This window comes from Schistocerca nitens, chromosome 9, assembly GCF_023898315.1.
Source record: "Schistocerca nitens isolate TAMUIC-IGC-003100 chromosome 9, iqSchNite1.1, whole genome shotgun sequence".
Classification (NCBI taxonomy): Eukaryota; Metazoa; Arthropoda; class Insecta; order Orthoptera; family Acrididae; genus Schistocerca; species Schistocerca nitens.
In genome coordinates this window covers 313,099,946-313,119,059 of record NC_064622.1, presented here as the reverse complement: position 1 = coordinate 313,119,059, position 19,114 = coordinate 313,099,946, and the positions used below count along the sequence as shown (strand labels likewise).

General features: G+C 40.1%; 1 protein-coding gene across 6 annotated transcripts in view; it reads left to right on the top strand.

The window, feature by feature from the left end:
- The first annotated feature begins 509 nt into the window (after positions 1-509).
- Positions 510-19,114, top strand: part of LOC126203424 (apoptosis-inducing factor 3) — a 91,223-nt gene continuing 72,618 nt past the window's right edge. Inside the window, exons 1-4 of one of the 6 annotated variants that reach the window (XM_049937736.1) lie at positions 510-609; positions 1,103-1,225; positions 1,552-1,612; positions 9,068-9,240. In XM_049937736.1, the coding sequence (XP_049793693.1) occupies positions 1,153-1,225; positions 1,552-1,612; positions 9,068-9,240 (307 nt within the window). In that variant the 5' untranslated portion in view covers positions 510-609; positions 1,103-1,152. Of the gene's footprint in view, positions 868-1,102; positions 1,226-1,551; positions 1,613-9,067; positions 9,241-19,114 lie in introns of all 6 variants that reach the window. The other 5 variants (XM_049937737.1, XM_049937738.1, XM_049937734.1 and 2 more) reach the window with 5 other exon arrangements.

Sequence of the window (19,114 nt, the reverse complement as noted above, 5' to 3'; positions counted from 1 at the left end):
ACAGCGAAGAGTACGGAAGGAAATAGGGCGTGCCGTTTTCGAAGAGCCGTATGCTACCAGTCAGTGTCTTCACGTATCATGGGGAAACCACGGCAAATCTGCGTTGCCATGAGAGGAACTGAATACTTTTTATCCCCATTGAGGACACGAGGAAATTTTGACACACAAAGCAAATCACTATCGAGACTGGGGACTAAACAATAAATTAAGAATCCAAAAGGGATAAACGTTGGCAATTCGATACCACAGGTCTACTATCGAAACTTCCTGGCGGATTAAAACTGTGTGCCGGACCGAGACTCGAACTCGGTACCTTTGCCCATTCAGGTCTGCTACCTTTGTACACACAACATGGAAAAGAAAGTATGAAATGAAAAAAGATTTAATCACATAAAACCTCAGTCACAGAATATAGCCTCTTTTATACAGACAAATTGAACGTCAGGTTAAATACTTAAGTTAATTGTAAGATAAGTTCCCTGAAATAGAGACCATTCGACCACGCAGGCGTTATGTCGTAATAACCAGTGGTCGAGTATTACGTCATTTGTACCGCCGCTGAAGGCGGAGACACGAACTGCTATCAGAAGTGAAAGTTGACTCGAGCAAGTACGTTGTTGATGTCTGCCTCGCTATAGTAATTACGGTTTGCACTTTACTTTTTCGCACAGCTTCTGTTTCCGCCAACTAACTGACACTAACATTACACAGTGGCTTCACAGCGGTTAGTTTACACTTTATCGTCGTGAGGTATATATTTGAAGATCTCTGCAGCAGTCAGCAGTGATAGCAGTATGTTTACAAGCAGACGTTTGTTTACCGTCTTGTGCGGAAGGAAGTTTAATAATACAAAATTCACGCGCAACAGTTATGTCACAAAATTAATTAGCACCCTTGAATATTTGCGCGTATATAACTGTTTTTCAAGCATTCAAAAATTGTTTTCTATTAGCTAGATATTTATCTCAAACTTATTAATATTTCGAAATGTGTCATAGCTCGTAGAAGTTCTGTAAAGCAAAATCCAACCTATTTAGTGTTTGTCGAATTGCATATCTATAAAATCATTAGCAGTGAAACTTTTTCTTTCTGTTTCTCCCAGATTTACTTCAGTATCGTTTGGACAGTCATCCGACAGCATTCAAAAGCACAATGGGAAATGGGAAGTCTAAATATGAACTCTCAGCAGCAGCAGAAGCAGCGGGCTCAGGAAGCGCCCAAAAGGGTCTGTATCTCCATTTTTGTATATCTTTTGTTTATATGAATTTGTAAGGGGACATAAATTTTATCTCTGTCAGGATTTTCAGGGGAATGTGTACTTTAGCGAAATTACGCAAGCCATTTTCTGTTGTTACAGTTGTACTGGTCTGTGGAAAGTTGTTTCACAAAATTCGTGTAAACAGATAAATTACTGCGTTCATAGCCTCTTCCGTCATCAGTAAATTAATTCTGAAGATGGCGTGTAAATGCTGTAAATTATTAGCTCTCTTGCTTTTGGTCAGTGTAATTCATCACAGTTACTGACAAAATGTTCAATCTTTTATATTCCAGCAACGCAAGATGATTTTGTGGAAGAAGTTGTTTGCCAGGCATCAGACATCAATGACAATGAGTGAGTGTAATGTAATTGTGCCGTTAGTCGGAAATTAAATGTTGGTTTTAGTCTTAGAAGCAAGTATAACATGTAGAAACTAGAAGTGCAGAACTTTGGTTTTCAGAAATGCCTTTAATGCTACAGACATTAAGTGGAAGTTTTTCTAAATAATTTTCCTCGGGAGATATGTATGAAATACTCAATTTTTTCTGATTTATGCAGTGGGCATTGACTTGCAATAATTTCGATGTTCGTTCCCTTTTTATGCATGCTACTTGACAAATTGCTACATTGCCCCCTCTACATTGTCTAGAGACTTAAGGTTGGGTCCATAATGGTGTTAAAAGAAAATAATCAAATTCATATACTGTTATAATAGGCCTAATTTGAATAGAATATCAAAGTAGGCACAATACCTGTGATCATTTATTCTTCTAAAATTCCAAAAGTTTTTTTGTATATTCTGTCACAAAGTGATTACATACACATTGTCCATGAATAAAGTTGGTGGTTATCTTTTCATATTAGGTTTGAATTTAAACATATTGTTGCAATATTTAGCAAAATTGAATATAAGGCCTACAAGTAAGTTATTGGATTAATGGCACATGGGTAATAGGCTACACTACACATCAGTCTATTATGTCAATTATATTTTGTGTCAAGATTCATCTGAACTCAGAAGCAAATTCACATATTCCAACCTAACATAGACTTCGGGCTACACTATATATCTGTCTGTTAGCGTGTCTAATTTTCTTCAATTCACATTCATTCGCTTACCAATTCATAACATTCCAGTCTAATCTAGGCCTTGAGCTTCATGACAAGTCAGTCTGTTAGCAAATCTAGTGTTCCCATCCATTAAATAAATAAAAGTATCAATAAAAAATGTAACATTCAAAAGAATTATATAAGTAAAAGTTATTCTGGCACGGGTTTAGTATTTTTCATTTGCTACCACATATTATCACCAGATGGAAACTCCAGGTTGGAATATCAGCAATGTAACCCCAAGATAGATTGGTACTTATCGTAAAGATGATGTATTAAGGTGCAGGCAGGCACAGCTAAAAGACACATTAGCTTTTGGCCAACAAGGAGAAATGTTCCCTCCCTCCCCCCCCCCCCCCCCCCCACACACACACACAAAGTGAGCACGGGAGGGGGGGGGAAGAGAGAGAGAGAGAGAGAGAGAGAGAGAGAGAGAACACCACTGTCAACCAACAGCCATCAGCTCGCAACTCAAGAGGTCCAGACACTATAAATGTACTTAAGCCTTTTAGTTTCCATAGTAAAATTTTATTATGTGTACAATTAAATACCTTGGCAAAATCACAGACAATGCTAACAGAACTGAGTTTGTGGTGTATACCATCACTGTAACTGTTTTCATGATATATATCATCACTACAGATGCACAAACAGGACCAAGCTGAGCTGCTGTTATAACATAATTCTCGGGAAGGTGGTCAGTATACTATTGTAAGCCACCCCTCTTAAACATTTGTAGAATATAAGTAGGATGAATTAAATTACTTATAACAAAAATAAGGATGTAGGCCTAGATACTAAATTACAGAGATGTGGCACTTTAAGTAGAACATAAAAAAATACATGGCGAGACACAAAATGAAATTCTGTAAGGTGATGGCTGTACCTGTGCTACTATATGGCAGTGCATCCTGGGTTGTGAAGACAAAAGTCTGTAGCCATGTTCATGTGACTGAAATGAAATTTTTACAAGCAAATGTTTTAGTAAGCTGGACAGGATGCCTAATGAAAGCATTAGACAAGAACTGAATATTTTTGCAATAATGGCAAAATAGAACATCACAAACCAACCTGGAAACCACATCTGCAACGAATGCAAGAAACAAGGATTCCAAAGATGGCCTTACAGCACAAACCCAAAGGGACATAGGACAACCAGTTAAAAGGTGGACCTTAGAGCAGAACAGGTCAACAGGTCTAATCTGTGAAAAGCAGAAGAAGAAAGATTGGTTATAATTAGAGATCTGTTGCTTCTCTCCTCTTTTATAAATAGGTGTTACTCCCATATTGCAGTTTTTTCAGGTAATGCACTGTGACCGGTTGGTTACAAAAGTAACTGAAGTGAGTTGCTGTCAAGCTAGTGTAAGGTTTGAGTATTTTTGTTGAAATACCACCATAGCCAGAAGAGTTTTTCAAATCAGTTCATATGTTTCATATAAGTAACGGCCTTATAGATTCTAGTCCACCTTGGTATTATGTAATGAGGAGGGAAAACTTTTATCTCTGATTTGCCTGGATATCATCAGGTTAATAAACTATTTCTGCAAGGTGGTTCTCCACAGTTGTAACAAGTTAATAAAAGACATGTTTATATACACCATCAGTTGCTTTATTGAAATATGCTGCTTTCCCAAGTTACTCAAATTATGCTCTCTCACAGTTGTTAAAAAAAAACATCTCTCCAGTGATTAAAATCATTCGGATTTTAAGCTAAACTTACCAAAGGCCTCCACATCCTACAGTTTTTCCCGGTATAGAGCAAATAAGCATTACACATCTCCATGCCAAGTTGGAGGCAGTCAGTGGGAGGTTAATATGTGGTAACTAGTAAAGTGCTATTAACTGTCTTCGTGTTGTTAACATATGAATTAATTGGTTTTTGCTGACAGCCTTTCCTTCACATGATGCTGTTTTTACCACTATTGTTATGTTGTATCTTCAGCTGAAGTTAATGATTATGCCAAAAATATATGAATTTTGTTTGTGGTGGAAAAATGATATGAATTATTTTCATTTTGTGGACTAACGTTTCTTCACTTTCTGCTTTTGCCAATCACAGGAGTTTCTTCCATTGATGCATGTACAGCACTTTTACACTCCGTGTTGAAAGATTATTAATGTTTTGGAATTTTCATTGTGGCAACTAATACGAGGGCTATCCACAAAGTACATTACGTTTTGTAATTAAAAATAAATAAAGTATTGGAATTTTTTTTATTATATACAGATGAAAGCCACTCTTAAATACTACTTTTCTGCATAGTTGCAATTTAAATTAAGGCACTTATCGTAGCGATGGACGAGCTTGGAAATTCCTTCGTCGTAAAATTCGGCCGCCTGCGCCTTCAACCACGTGGTTACCTCTTCTTGAAGCTGTGCGTCGTCATCAAAACGCTGCATAGCCAACCACTTCTTCATTGCTGGGAATAAGTGGAAGTCGCTCGGTGCCAGGTCGGGACTGTACGGCGGATGAGGAAACAACTCCCACTTAAAAGATTCGAGAACTTCACGAGTGGCATTTGCCGTGTGGGCCCGGGCGTTGTGAATCAGCAAGATCTTTGACCCCCAACTTTCCCCTGCGCTTGTTTTGTATTGCTCTTCTGAGGTTTTGCAGAGTTTGGCAATACCTTTGAGAGTTTATTGTAGTGCCTCTTTCCAGGAAATCTACAAAAATCACACCTTCTCTGTCCCAAAAGAGGTAACCACGTGGTTGAAAGTGCAGGCGGCCAAATTTTATGACGAAGGAATTTCCAAGCTCGTCCATCGCTACGATAAATGCCTTAATTTAAATGGCAACTATAGAGAAAAGTAGTATTTAAGTGTGGCTTTCATCTGTATATAATAAAAAAAATTTCCAATACTTTATTTATTTTTAATTCCAAAATGTAATGTACTTTGTGGATAGCCCTTGTATGTAGTGTAGCCTGAAGTACATGTTAGCCTGAATGGTGACAGTTTGGTTGAAAGTTGGCAAAATTGATGAATGCGAGTATTAAGTCTAGATTGTTGTGATGGATGGGTTTATAATGAGGCCAGGGATCTCTGTAAACCCAGATAGTTCAGGTTCCAATTATTTTTCGTTTATTTGCATCCAGAGTTCTGAGAAATGCCAAGGAGTGGCAAAAGCAGAATGTGAAAACTCAGGGTTAAATTATTTATTACACCTTTCTGTATTTTTGTCCTGCAAAGGGTAAATGTTCTCTAAACATTCAGTTCATTTGCACTCTGGCACCTAGTATGTTAAGGTTATTATTCTCATACATTTGAAACAAAAACCTTATTGTGTCATTGGGTTTACACATTGGCTGTCCTGTCATCGCAGCTTGCCATGACCACACACAACAAGCATTACCAACGTACACTTTGAGATTGGACCATGAACAGCCCATCATAAAGTTTTCTCAATTTTAGATTGGAGCAGAAGGAAAATTTAGTAGTTCTTGCTCATTAAGATTCCAGATAGGAAATGGCGCTTTATAAAGATAGCTAAAAATAAGTTTCTCTCCCACTCTCACCATTCAGTTTCCTGTTGAGTGCTCTCTCTCCCAGTCATTTGCCTCTACCATTATCCATGAGTCCACACCCATAGTTTTGCATTTCGTTCCACATATACACTTTGTAAGCCTCTGTATGGTGCACGAGAGGGGGGCCGCTCAGTTCCCGTATTGCCACTTTGTCATATTCCATTTGTGTATGCCACGAGGGATAAAAGACTGTCTGTATGCCTCTGTATGTGCCCATAATCTCTGTATTATTCTCTTGACAACTACACAAGACATGAAATGGGCCCAGCAGAATTGTTGCACTGTCTTCCTTGAAGTCTGTACTCTTAATTTATCCAACAATGTTTAGTAAATATGTAACGTTGTAGGCCTTTGTGGCTGGTGTCATTGAAAGTAAAATCTTCTACAGTGTTAGGGCTCCATTGTGTTCCTGTTAAATTTCTTCTTATAGAATCAACATTTGGACTCCTCTTCTGAGGTCTTCTGGTGTTTCCAGGTAGCTGAAAATCCTATCCTTCCGTAGGTTCCCACATAAGGTTTTTGAGCTATTCTACTACATGTTCCTATTGGCTTTATTGGCCCATTACAAACTTTGGGAACCCGTTACAAACTGTCTCCAGATGCTTAGCTTCATTTCCTTAGCAGAAAGATCTGGTTTCGGTTCTCAGTATCTCCTCAGATTTTTCTGGGGCAGGGAGGTCTAGAACAGAGTCCACTAAGCAGTGTGATGCCAAATGAGGAAATGTTTGAATAAAGAAGCAGTGTTGTCACTAGGATCCATCTATTGGTAACAATAGGTGGAGGGATTTGCAACATGCTGATCACATGTTCCACAGTAATAAATCACTCCTCGTGCTATCTTTTAGACAGCAGTTGGGCCTAAGGCCTAATCTGTCAGTGGTGGCTACATTCACAAACCTTGTAATGCATACCAGAAACTATTAATGTCGTTAGTCATACCCAATTGATAATGCTGGCCAACAACATGAGTCAAATTATGCGTTAAAAATTTAGAATATGACAGAAAAATTTATTAGCTCTAATTTCTGTGATTCACAATAGGTGGAAATATTATATTTTAGTGGATTAAGAGAAAACACTACATTTTAATTAAATAAGTCAACAACATTGAAAGTCCAGTTGAATTTTTTTTTAGTGAGCATCACATTCTGAGTATTTCAGATTTATGGAAGAACCCCTGATTGGCAGTTTGGTCTGAAGAGAATTGTGAGATAGCTCATGAGCTCATTGTCTTTCGGCTTCCCTCTTGTGAGTTCCAGAGCATTCCTATACAGAGCCCAGTAGTAATTGGCAAGCATTGCTTCATTTCAATAGTCCTGATGTCTGTGTTCCAGTACAGTAATTTCCTGATTGAGCCTTTCCCTGTGCTTATCATAACGAGGAGGGGAAAAAAGTCTAGTGGGAATGGAAGAAATGCACCTTAAGGCACAGGTTGCATCAGAGGAGACGGTATTTTTGCAGGAATACTGCCACCAACTGAGAATAGTTTCTGTCTCTTTTGCCGCTTAAAAAGTCATGAATAACTCCATTGAAGGCTTCCCAAGCTTCCAAAACTTGATTCAATGCAGGATCCTTTACAAGGTAAAAATTTGTGGCCCAACAAAAATACCTTCCTTAACCTTTGCATAACGTGATGTAGGAAACAACAGGATTATTTTTGTCTCAAAATAAGGCAGCAGATTCCTCTGGAATCTGTAATGTGAGACTCTGACAGGTTGAAGAAGATTCCATTGCTGTAATCTTGACCCTAAAAGTTTTGCTTTCTCCTTTGGCAAATCAAGATCTTGAATGAGATCACTCAATTCTTATTGCTTCAGTCAGTGTGGTTTATTATCTTTTTCCTCCTCATAATAAGGGTCATGGGTGGCGTAAAGCTCCGTGGGTCCTTCTTTCACACTTTCTGCATCCTTTGTTTCCACCTCAAAGTTTTGGGGGTGGAGTAGTATCTGAATGTCGAATAGCAGATGGAAGATTCAGGTAGTGAATTGAATTCATCTTCTTCTCTCTCTCTTCCCTTTTTTACGATCCTGCCTGTATAGGTGGAGTCAAGCAGAAATAGCAGTCATCTGCATGGTTTGTGGGCTCCAGCCAAAACCATATGTACAGCAAAAGCCACAGATCATTTATTTTTCAACCATTCTTGAAGTGTAACACAGCACGAGTTACATTAGATAAGTGGAGCCCATGGCTTGTCCTGGGCCCCCTACCTTCATACCAAACTAATGGCAGTAGGCAGTCTTCCCAAGAGGTATCACATTCAGTTTCAGTGGTGAAAATGTTAGTTCTCCACTTATTTAGCAAAAATTGTCTGATTTTGCACATTTCCTTGGCATTTTAATAACTCTTACACTGTAAGTGACCGCAGACACCAGAAATTCTGCACTAATTACAATAAAAACAATATTAAATTTTCACTAACAGCAAAGGTATGTATGTTTATAACCTTCAGGTATCTGCAGAACATTGGGCTTATCAGGTGACAGGCATGCCAGTTGCAAAAATAAAATTTTCCCCAGACAGAATTTTTTTTTTATTTTTAAAGACATGTTACTTTATTGGCAAGACAAGAGCTAATTGATCATTTTTATTGTTAGTTATAAATTCAGCAGGTGGATGTACATAACAATCGTTTTTTTTTTTTTTTTTTTTTTCTTTTTCCCAAAACTTTTTCACTGTTGGCCAGCATAAGGACTCCAAACAGGTGGAGCTTTGCCATCAAATTGCATATACTGTGTTGTATTTACATGTTGTTTCCTTAACAGATGCACCACACTGTCTCAGAATACTCCCAAAAAGTCCAGATCTTAAATTTTCTTTTCCTACTACTGGTTTTACTTGTTTTTCCATTTCATATCACTTTTTAGTATTACCTCATACATTTAAATGGTATGGCAGTCTTGAAAATTTACTAGTAATGTAATTAGATAACATAGTATTTAAAAGAAATAATTGATCCATTAGTACTGCTCTCCACAGTCTGGCCTGTAGCTACTTAATGTGTGCATGTTAATATGGAATTCTAAACAATTTTCGTAAATATAATTGTTTTGCAAATATTTATATGCTCCTATTAGTTTCTTGTGACATGATAGCATTTAAATTTTTTGTACAGTTACCATCTGTTGTGTTGTTATTTCTTAAAGTACATTTGTTTACAATTTCTTTTCTTGTGAAGAATGAAATCATTTGAAGTGGGTGGCGGAAAAGTGCTGCTGGTAAAGCAGGGCGGTAAGCTGTCTGCAATTGCCAACAAGTGTTCACATTATGGAGCTCCTCTATCTTCGGGGGTCTTGGGAGATGGACGTGTCCGCTGCCCCTGGCATGGAGCTTGCTTTAATGTTCATACAGGTGAGTTGAGTATTTTAATAATTTCATCATTATATAGTTACTGTGTGTTTAATGGTCGTAATTTATGGCTGCTCCTTGTAAACAGATGGTACTGCAGGCATTCATTTGTGTGATCTTCTGTCTGTTCCCTTACTTAAACTGATTTAAGAATCTGGTAGGAAACACATGAGCCAATTCAGTTCAAAGTGTAGAAGTACCTAAAGGCAACTGGGGTATATCATTTTATGTACAATGTGGCAAAATCACTGATTTGTTGAGCTCAACAGAGGACTCAATTGTCAGCTATGCAATCGCATACTTTCAAGAGAGATGAAAAAGGTGATTATGACTGTAAAGCAGCCTCCTAGTATGAGTTGTGATAGACAGATTACAGGGTCCCATTATCTTGGCTGACAGCAAACAGCATTCAGGATGCTGCTGCATTAGGTGTTGCAGTAAACACAGCTGCCAAAGAAACAGACAGCATTGCATCAACTTAAATGCCACTGGGCTCTGTAAGTGCAGTACTGTGTCAATGTACTGATTTGCTTCTCATTCTACAGTATCAGCCACTAGAAATGTCAGTGAAAGCTGCTATCAATAAATGTTAGCTCCCCTCCTCCCTGCTCATGTTGTTGATTCAAAAATTAAGTTCTGTAATATTCTTAAAAACTGTTAATGGAAATAGGATGAAATAGTAGTATATAAAATACAAAATGGCACTGGTTCATTATTAAATACACCAACCAGATGAAGGCCGCTTCAACAATAGCCAAAATCTTGGCTAATATAGTATGATGACATGGTCATATATCCAGAAATGTTTTTCTGAAGAACACTAAATACATTTAGTAATACAATATATTCCAATTTTTACCTCGCAGCCATAAATACAACATTGTTAAGATCTAGATGCTGAGTTGTTGGACTAACTAGGACATCTATAAATTCCACACTGGTCAGTCCTTAGTCCTTACCCACCTTACCCTTGGCCAGTACATTGTCTCTGCTAACCACAACTCCCACAATTCTCTACCTTTCAGCCCATGGATATGCTAGCTCACTCAGTGCAGATCATCTTGAAGCCAGCCACAAACTTGAACAAAACACCCGACACCCCAAAGAAACAGTTGTTAAGGCTGTTAGTTATATACTTCAAAAATGGCGTTTTTCTGTCGCAACTGTCATTCACATCGCCATCTCCACCAACCTTCACCCCCCCCCCCCCCCCCCTCTGTCTTCACGCCTGTCTGGCCAAAAGCCTAGTCTAGCCTCCTGTCATAGGCTACCAATCCCAGCGAGTCACTCCAACAACTCACAGCCTAGCGCTGCCCCCCCCCCCCCCCGCCCAGTCCTTAATCTCTCATCCAGATCGCTCTCCATTCCAGTCCAGGGTGGTCATTTCTTTCCAAAGGCATAACCTACAGTCCAGTCCCTACCCAAACTCAACCGTACTGCCATATTTAAATATCTTCTTTCATCCCCAAGTAACCTCAGCTGAATATACCACTTCACCACCCAATGCCAAACCACAACCAAGAGAATGAGCATCAAACCCTGCCTAGAACAGTTCTAACTCAAACCCCGAAGGGATCCTCCTCCCTTCCATAAAATCATCCTCTCACAGCATTTCAGCCGCTACGGTATATTATGCTTGAAAAACATCACCAAAACAGCAAACCTTACTAGAGCTGAGTTCTGAGCTGTCTGTGACCTGCAATCCTCCAGTCAGACTGCTCTATCATCCTTCCCGCAACAAAGGCTTGACTACTCTAGTACTTGACCTTAATGAGGGTGTGGCAGAGGTGCAGTTTCAGCTCTTGGATACTTCAGCTCGCAGAATTGTTCGTAATGACAAGATTTCCTTCATCCAGACTAAGCTGCAGAAAATTCTGAAAACTCTAGGCACCTCACAAGGATTCACAACTGCTTCTGCAGAACTCCTCATCCCTCCTTATACCCACTCTCACTTTTTACTTAATTCCCAAAATACACAAATAAAAACATCCTGTCTGTCCCTTAGTAGCATTTCTAGCGTATCAACAGAGCTTCTCATCCTTTGTAAAAAGACACCAGTCACTCTCTTTAATGTCTCAAATCCATCCCCCCCCTCTTGCATCTGGTACCCTCCTTGTCACCATCATTATGATCACACTGTACACAAACAACACCCCTGCACACAACCTCTCAGCCCTAGATCTCACCCTCTCCCTATGGCCACCTGAAAGTCTTTCTAAAACTTTGTTTACTGTCATCCTAGTGAACGTCATTGTTATTGTAAGTGCGTCACTTGCTAACTGTAACTACTAACTACATAACTCGATAACTATAATTACATCACTTTTGGAGGCCAGACCTACAAACAAAATGGAAGACTGTTGTGGCAACCAGGATGGCTCCATTCTATCCCAATATGTTCGTGCCCTGCATGGAAGAAGCATTCTCGTGATTCAGAAGTTTGGCCCCTGGTATAGATTTATCGATGACAGTTTGGTGGTCTGGACGTATTGTGTGACTAACAACTCTGTTTTCTTCAACGACGTCACTCCTTTTCTCAACACACTCACCTGGGTCTTTTCTAAATCCAAAGTCACCTTTCTTGCTTCCTTGGTGTTAACCTTTGCCTTGCTGAAGTCAATAAACCACAGTCCATGTAATACCAACCAATAACTGACAGTTTCTAAAATTTGAAAACTGTTACCCTTTCCAGGTAAAACGCTCCCTTCTTTTCAGCCCAGGCATATGCACCAAACTGATCTGTTCCACTGCCAAATCCTTCAACACCTACATCAAATATTGTCCCAAACTTCCTTTCCTGTGACTACACCATAGGGTTTAATCAGAAACGAATCTCTCAGGGAGTATTCTCCTCTGCCCTCCTACTACTGCTGTTGCCAGTCCCAAAAAATGGGAAGCATCCTCTTGTCACACAATTCTACACAGGGCTTGAGTCCTCAATACTTTGCCAAGGCTATGATTTTTTAAATTGTAACCTCCCTTTTATAGTTTAATTTTTGTGGTAATTGGACATGGGCAGGGGATGGTTAACAAAGAGAGGATCATTTATTGCTAGATGAATCTGACCATTGTCTAATACCAAAACATATTCCTTTTGACAAATATTTAAGTTCCTCAAATTTAAGTGGAAATACTGTGCTTTGAAAGGAAAAAAGTACAGATCATTTTACTTTACTGACTTTTTGCATGTAACATGCTTACTACCCAACCATGCTCATATTGAGAGTTAATTGTATTCCACTTTCACACTGAAGTTTTTCATTGCTGTATTGCTTTTCCAAATTAATCTTTCAGATTATAACTGTCCATTGTAGCTTTCTGTAACTGTAGAAATAGTAATATGTTCCACCAATTGAACTACTGACTAACAATGACAGTACAATTTTGTTCACTGATTTAATCTGTAATTATATGCACATTCTGCAAATAAAACACACCATTACTTGTTACTACCCTGCCAATAGACATAATACATCCAAACATTTAACTCGACACTTTAGCAAACTATTCAGATTTGATGTGATGCAAGAGTGGTATTGAACAAAATAACAAGACAGTGCCCTTGCCAGAAAAAGGGGCACTCAGCTTTGAAAGTTCCAGATGGCCAGGAATACATAAGGTGTATATTTACTGTGTCATACTATTTCTATTAAGTATCCTTTCAGGGTGTATATGACCTGGGAGATCTGGGAAAAACCCAGGAATTTTTTCATCCGGGAAAAACCGGGGAATTTTTTAGAATTCTGTGAATTTTTCATTGTTGTAGTTTTCAGTTAGATTTTTCTAAATTTTACTGGCAAGAACCAATATTCTAACAAAGGATATTACTGTATCCCGGTACTGCAGAATAGTACTGCAGCAATAAGAGAAGAAAAACAAAAATAAAACTTACCAGTAAGTTGTAAAGGAAATGCGCCATGTACAACAACGAAACACAATGCTCACACAAGCGTATGCAAACAGCGATATGTGTCAAAGGCTTTAGGAAGACTATGCAGTGCTTCAGAACAACAAATAGCCTCCAATGAGCATGATGTCACAACTGTTTGCATTAGATTCATTTGAGCAGTTGCGAGCGGGCTCATGTGAATGCCAAGTTGAGTCACATATGAGTCGTACCTTCTACCGGTTTTGACTACAGAAGTGTGGCTGTTTGCGGTATAAAGAGCAGCAGCAAGCAGCCAGATGGTACATGGAAAAATTTTACTGCCGTGCACAAGCTGCCAGATTCACGCGTGCACAACAGACCCGTATTTAGGGGGCGGGGGCAAACTTGGGTACTTGTCCCAGGCGGCAGTTTCGGGGGGGGGCATCAAATTCATATTCCTGAGGAGAAAAACCTTGTTTCATAAAGCGCCTAGCATCCAGCGCACATTGGTCTATCGATTATTCATATGATTTTGAAACGCATCCCTGTTGGTTTTTGAACACATTCTAAGTTTATTTCTGAATGAATCATAAGTTGAGTTTTGAATGCATGCGTAGTGTATGTGTGGAATACGCAACTAACAGGAATAACAGGTAAGAAAGATTATGTGTTGTCTTCTCGATGTATCAAAAAAAAAAAAAAATGAGAATTTGACAAAGTTTTTAGCTAGGCAGCTACACTGATAAGGGCCAGTTGCACAGTTCCCAGCTAGCAGGTGCTTAAGTTCTGTTCTGGGAGTAGTGCGGAAAATGTGTTGTGTGAATACGTAAAAATACCTAACGGGAAAATAAACTTGGGATAACTAAACCAGTGACTGTAGCAGGGTTAGTGAAGTTAACCGGAGAATAGGTTTTGACACTGGCAGGAATAGTCACAGAATTAGTGATGACAAGATTGTTTGGATGAGGAAGGAGAAGAAACGGTGACATCAAACAAATTACAGAAGAATATGACGATATCAAAATTATATAAAAATTTTGTACTACTACTATTCAATCTCGTGCTCAAGAAGTAAAGCATATGAATGAAATGTGAAACTACACTCCTGGAAATGGAAAAAAGAACACATTGACACCGGTGTGTCAGACCCACTATACTTGCTCCGGACACTGCGAGAGGGCTGTACAAGCAATGATCACACGCACGGCACAGCGGACACACCAGGAACCGCGGTGTCGGCCGTCGAATGGCGCTAGCTGCGCAGCATTTGTGCACCGCCGCCGTCAGTGTCAGCCAGTTTGCCGTGGCATACGGAGCTCCATCGCAGTCTTTAACACTGGTAGCATGCCGCGACAGCGTGGACGTGAACCGTATGTGCAGTTGACGGACTTTGAGCGAGGGCGTATAGTGGGCATGCGGGAGGCCGGGTGGACGTACCGCCGAATTGCTCAACACGTGGGGCGTGAGGTCTCCACAGTACATCGATGTTGTCGCCAGTGGTCGGCGGAAGGTGCACGTGCCCGTCGACCTGGGACCGGACCGCAGCGAGGCATGGATGCACGCCAAGACCGTAGGATCCTACGCAGTGCCGTAGGGGACCGCACCGCCACTTCCCAGCAAATTAGGGACACTGTTGCTCCTGGGGTATCGGCGAGGACCATTCGCAACCGTCTCCATGAAGCTGGGCTACGGTCCCGCACACCGTTAGGCCGTCTTCCGCTCACGCCCCAACATCGTGCAGCCCGCCTCCAGTGGTGTCGCGACAGGCGTGAATGGAGGGATGAATGGAGACGTGTCGTCTTCAGCGATGAGAGTCGCTTCTGCCTTGGTGCCAATGATGGTCGTATGCGTGTTTGGCGCCGTGCAGGTGAGCGCCACAATCAGGACTGCATACGACCGAGGCACACAGGGCCAACACCCGGCATCATGGTGTGGGGAGCGATCTCCTACACTGGCCGTACACCACTGGTGATCGTCGAGGGGACACTGAATAGTGCACGGTACATCCAAACCGTCATCGAATCCATCGTTCTACCATTCCTAGACCGGCAAGGGAACTTGCTGTTCCAACAGGACAATGCACGTCCGCATGTATCCCGTGCCACCCAACTTGCTCTAGAAGGTGTAAGTCAACTACCCTGGCCAGCAAGATCTCCGGATCTGTCCCCCATTGAGCATGTTTGGGACTGGATGAAGCGTCGTCTCACGCGGTCTGCACGTCCAGCACGAACGCTGGTCCAACTGAGGCGCCAGGTGGAAACGGCATGGCAAGCCGTTCCACAGGACGACATCCAGCATCTCTACGATCGTCTCCATGGGAGAATAGCAGCCTGCATTGCTGCGAAAGGTGGATATACACTGTACTAGTGCCGACATTGTGCATGCTCTGTTGCCTGTGTCTATGTGCCTGTGGTTCTGTCAGTGTGATCATGTGATGTATCTGACCCCAGGAATGTGTCAATAAAGTTTCCCCTTCCTGGGACAATGGATTCACGGTGTTCTTATTTCAATTTCCAGGAGTGTATTTCCTAACATACAACTTTTTGCTTGTAGTAGCTTTAATAGGCATTTGATATTGGTACTTCGTGAATTTTATTCTGTCGTGACATAAAAATGACTGTTTTGGAACAAACAGTCTCGTTTATTTGGTGTGTATTACAACTGCTGCAATATTAGGCAGGTCTATTTCATTTTATCTAGCAGACAGTGACAAATTACATGTAATCAGCTCAAGAAACCACACCAGTCTTTGGGACTATTTGTATTAACAGCTTTTTCCATATTAGATAATGGCATTTAATTTTTCGTGAAGCAAAACATTTGACAAACTTTGATGAGGTAATAGATCCTTTTGCAGAAAGAAAAGCACGCCATGTATAGCCGTAGCAAGATTAGAGAAAAAAATAATATGTTATGACTTAAGGATTGAAGAAATGTGTACTGTCTTGCTTGTTTCTTGTCTTTAATTGTTTTATTTAATTTTATGTCACTCAAAACAGCAAGTTATTAGCTAATAGGCAATAGAGTGTGCAAATTTTCTGAAGAGTTCTTGTTGTCCCGGTTACAGATAATTCCGTCCAGTATTAATTGTGAGGTTTTTTGTTTTTATATGTATATATATAAAAAAGAGGTGCAGTATGTCAAACCAGCCAACTGGGAACAGGAGAGGCACCGCAGCACATTTTAATTTCCACTGTCCTGGAGACAGTTTGATGGCACCCATCACAAAATATACAAGTTTGCATTCGACAGAGCAAAATACCTTGATGTGCGATAGAAGAATGCTGTGTGAAGAGGTGTAGCTCTGTACTAAACAGTCTTACACTCCCTCGAAGACTTACGTTTTATGTGCCACACTCTTCAGAAAGATGTGCACTACAAAATGAACATTTTTTGAAGTCTCTATAATTTTTGGCATCCTACCTCAAACGCTGGAGGGAGGGGGAGGTGGGACACCACTATGTAGTATTGCCCTGGTTCGGGAATATCTTGGATCCAGCACTGATACACAGAGCAGTGTGAGTTGTAGTCGGGAGGTGAGTGGTCTCTATGTGTGCCGTATTTAGGTTTAGCGATTTTGTTGTTTCCTCTTCGTTTATTGCTCTGATGTCAAATGAAAACAAAATGGATTTCTGTGGCCGGGAACTATCAAGTGAATTAAAATACATTCACATAATCACGGAAGGCTAAAATAAATTATTAGTTTCAAATTTTATTTTATTTCCACATTTCTGACAGTCAAGCATTAATCACTTTGCAGAACAATGAAGTTATTTTTGTCGGTTTGCTAAAGAAATTTGACTTTTATAAATCCTCTCTCCTGAGGCAATCAATTTATTTGAAACGAAGTGTTTAATTCCACACTGTTGGCTTGTTTCAACTGTTCGCTGCATTTCAAGTGCACGTTTTCATCTTCTAGCACATATGGCATTATGGCATAATAAGGAACCAAACATGAGATAATATAGTACCGGTACTTCAAGAAAATTTACTTCAGAATCTGGACAAACGAATGTGCACTTTAAGCTGAATTATGCATTTTAGTATGGTTCATGAAATTCCCATGCTCTTGGAGTACCCTCTGATGTTTTATTTCTTTTATGACATAATGTAACATCTCGTAATATTTTAGACGTACAAACATATAGGCTTCCTGTGTCGTCGTAGCTGCGCAAGCGTGGTGACACCTGTTATCTGGCGCTCTCTGGCAGCTGCTTAAACGAATCTATTTCTAACAGATTGTGAGAAAAATATTGCAAATGTTGGTTTGAAAAGCGTTACTTTCAAAGTAAATTTCCTTTTACACAAGATGAACTATGTGGGAGAATGTATGATGAATTTCTTAAATCGCAGAGCATTTGACTCTCATTTAAGTCAACTCTTGGAGGATGACCATTAGAATTTTGAGCCCAGATGATCAGACATTTATGTTGTTATTAAAAATTTTACTGGCACATTTGTGTGATGTACACTAAAGTGTAACACATGCAAAAAAGATCAGCAGTGTATGTGAAAGCTTAGATTCTCTTGAAGCTTATTAATCTTATCATCATCATCATCATCATCATTTAGGACTGATTATGTCTTTCAGCGTTCAGTCTGGAGCATAGCCCCCCTTATAAAATTCCTCCATGATCCCCTACTCAGTGCTAACATTGGTGCCTCTTCTGATGTTAAACCTACTACTTCAAAATCATTTGTAACCGAATCCAGGTACCTTCTCCTTGGTCTGCCCCGACTCCTTCTACCCTCTACTGCTGAACCCATGAGTCTCTTGAGTAACCTTGCTTTTCCCATGCGTGTAACATGACCCCACCATCTAAGCCTGTTCGCCCTGACTGCTATATCTATAGAGTTCATTCCCAGTTTTTCTTTGATTTCCTCATTGTGGACACCCTCCTGCCATTGTTCCCATCTACTAGCACCTGCAATCATCCTAGCTACTTTCATATCCGTAACCTCAACCTTGTTGATAAGGTAACCTGAATCCACCCAACTTTCACTCCCATACAACAAAGTTGATCGAAAGATTGAACGGTGCACAGATAACATAGTCTTGATACTGACTTCCTTCTTGCAGAAGAGAGTAGATCGTAGCTGAGCGCTCACTGCATTACCTTTGCTACACCTCGCTTCCAGTTCTTTCACTATATTGCCATCGTGTGAGAATATGCATCCTAAGTACTTGAAACCGTCCACCTGTTCTAACTTTGTTCCTCCTATTTGGCACTCAATCCGTTTATATTTCTTTCCCACTGACATTACTTTCGTTTTGGAGATGCTAATCTTCATACCATAGTCCTTACATTTCTGATCTAGCTCTGAAATATTACTTTGCAAACTTTCAATCGAATCTGCCATCACAACTAAGTCATCCGCATATGCAAGACTGCTTATTTTGTGTTCACATATCTTAATCTCACCCAGCCAGTCTATTGTTTTCAACATATGATCCATAAATAATATGAACAACAGCGGAGACAGGTTGCAGCCTTGTCTTACCCCTGAAACTACTCTGAACCATGAACTCAATTTACCGTCAACTCTAACTGCTGCCTGACTATCCATGTAAAGACCTTTAATTGCTTGCAAAAGTTTGCCTCCTATTCCATAATCTCGTAGAACAGACAATAACTTCCTCCTAGGAACCCGGTCATATGCCTTTTCTAGATCTATAAAGCATAGATACAATTCCCTGTTCCACTCATAACACTTCTCCATTATTTGCCGTAAGCTAAAGATCTGGTCCTGACAACCTCTAAGAGGCCTAAACCCACACTGATATTCATCCAATTGGTCCTCAACTAATACTCGCACTTTCCTTTCAACAATACCTGAGAAGATTTTACCCACAATGGTGATTAAAGAGATACCTCTATAGTTGTTACAATCTTTTCTGTTTCCATGTTTAAAGACTGGTGTGATTACTGTTTTTGTCCAGTCTGATGGAACCTGTCCTGACTCCCAGGCCAATTCAATTATCCTGTGTAGCCATTTAAGACCCGACAT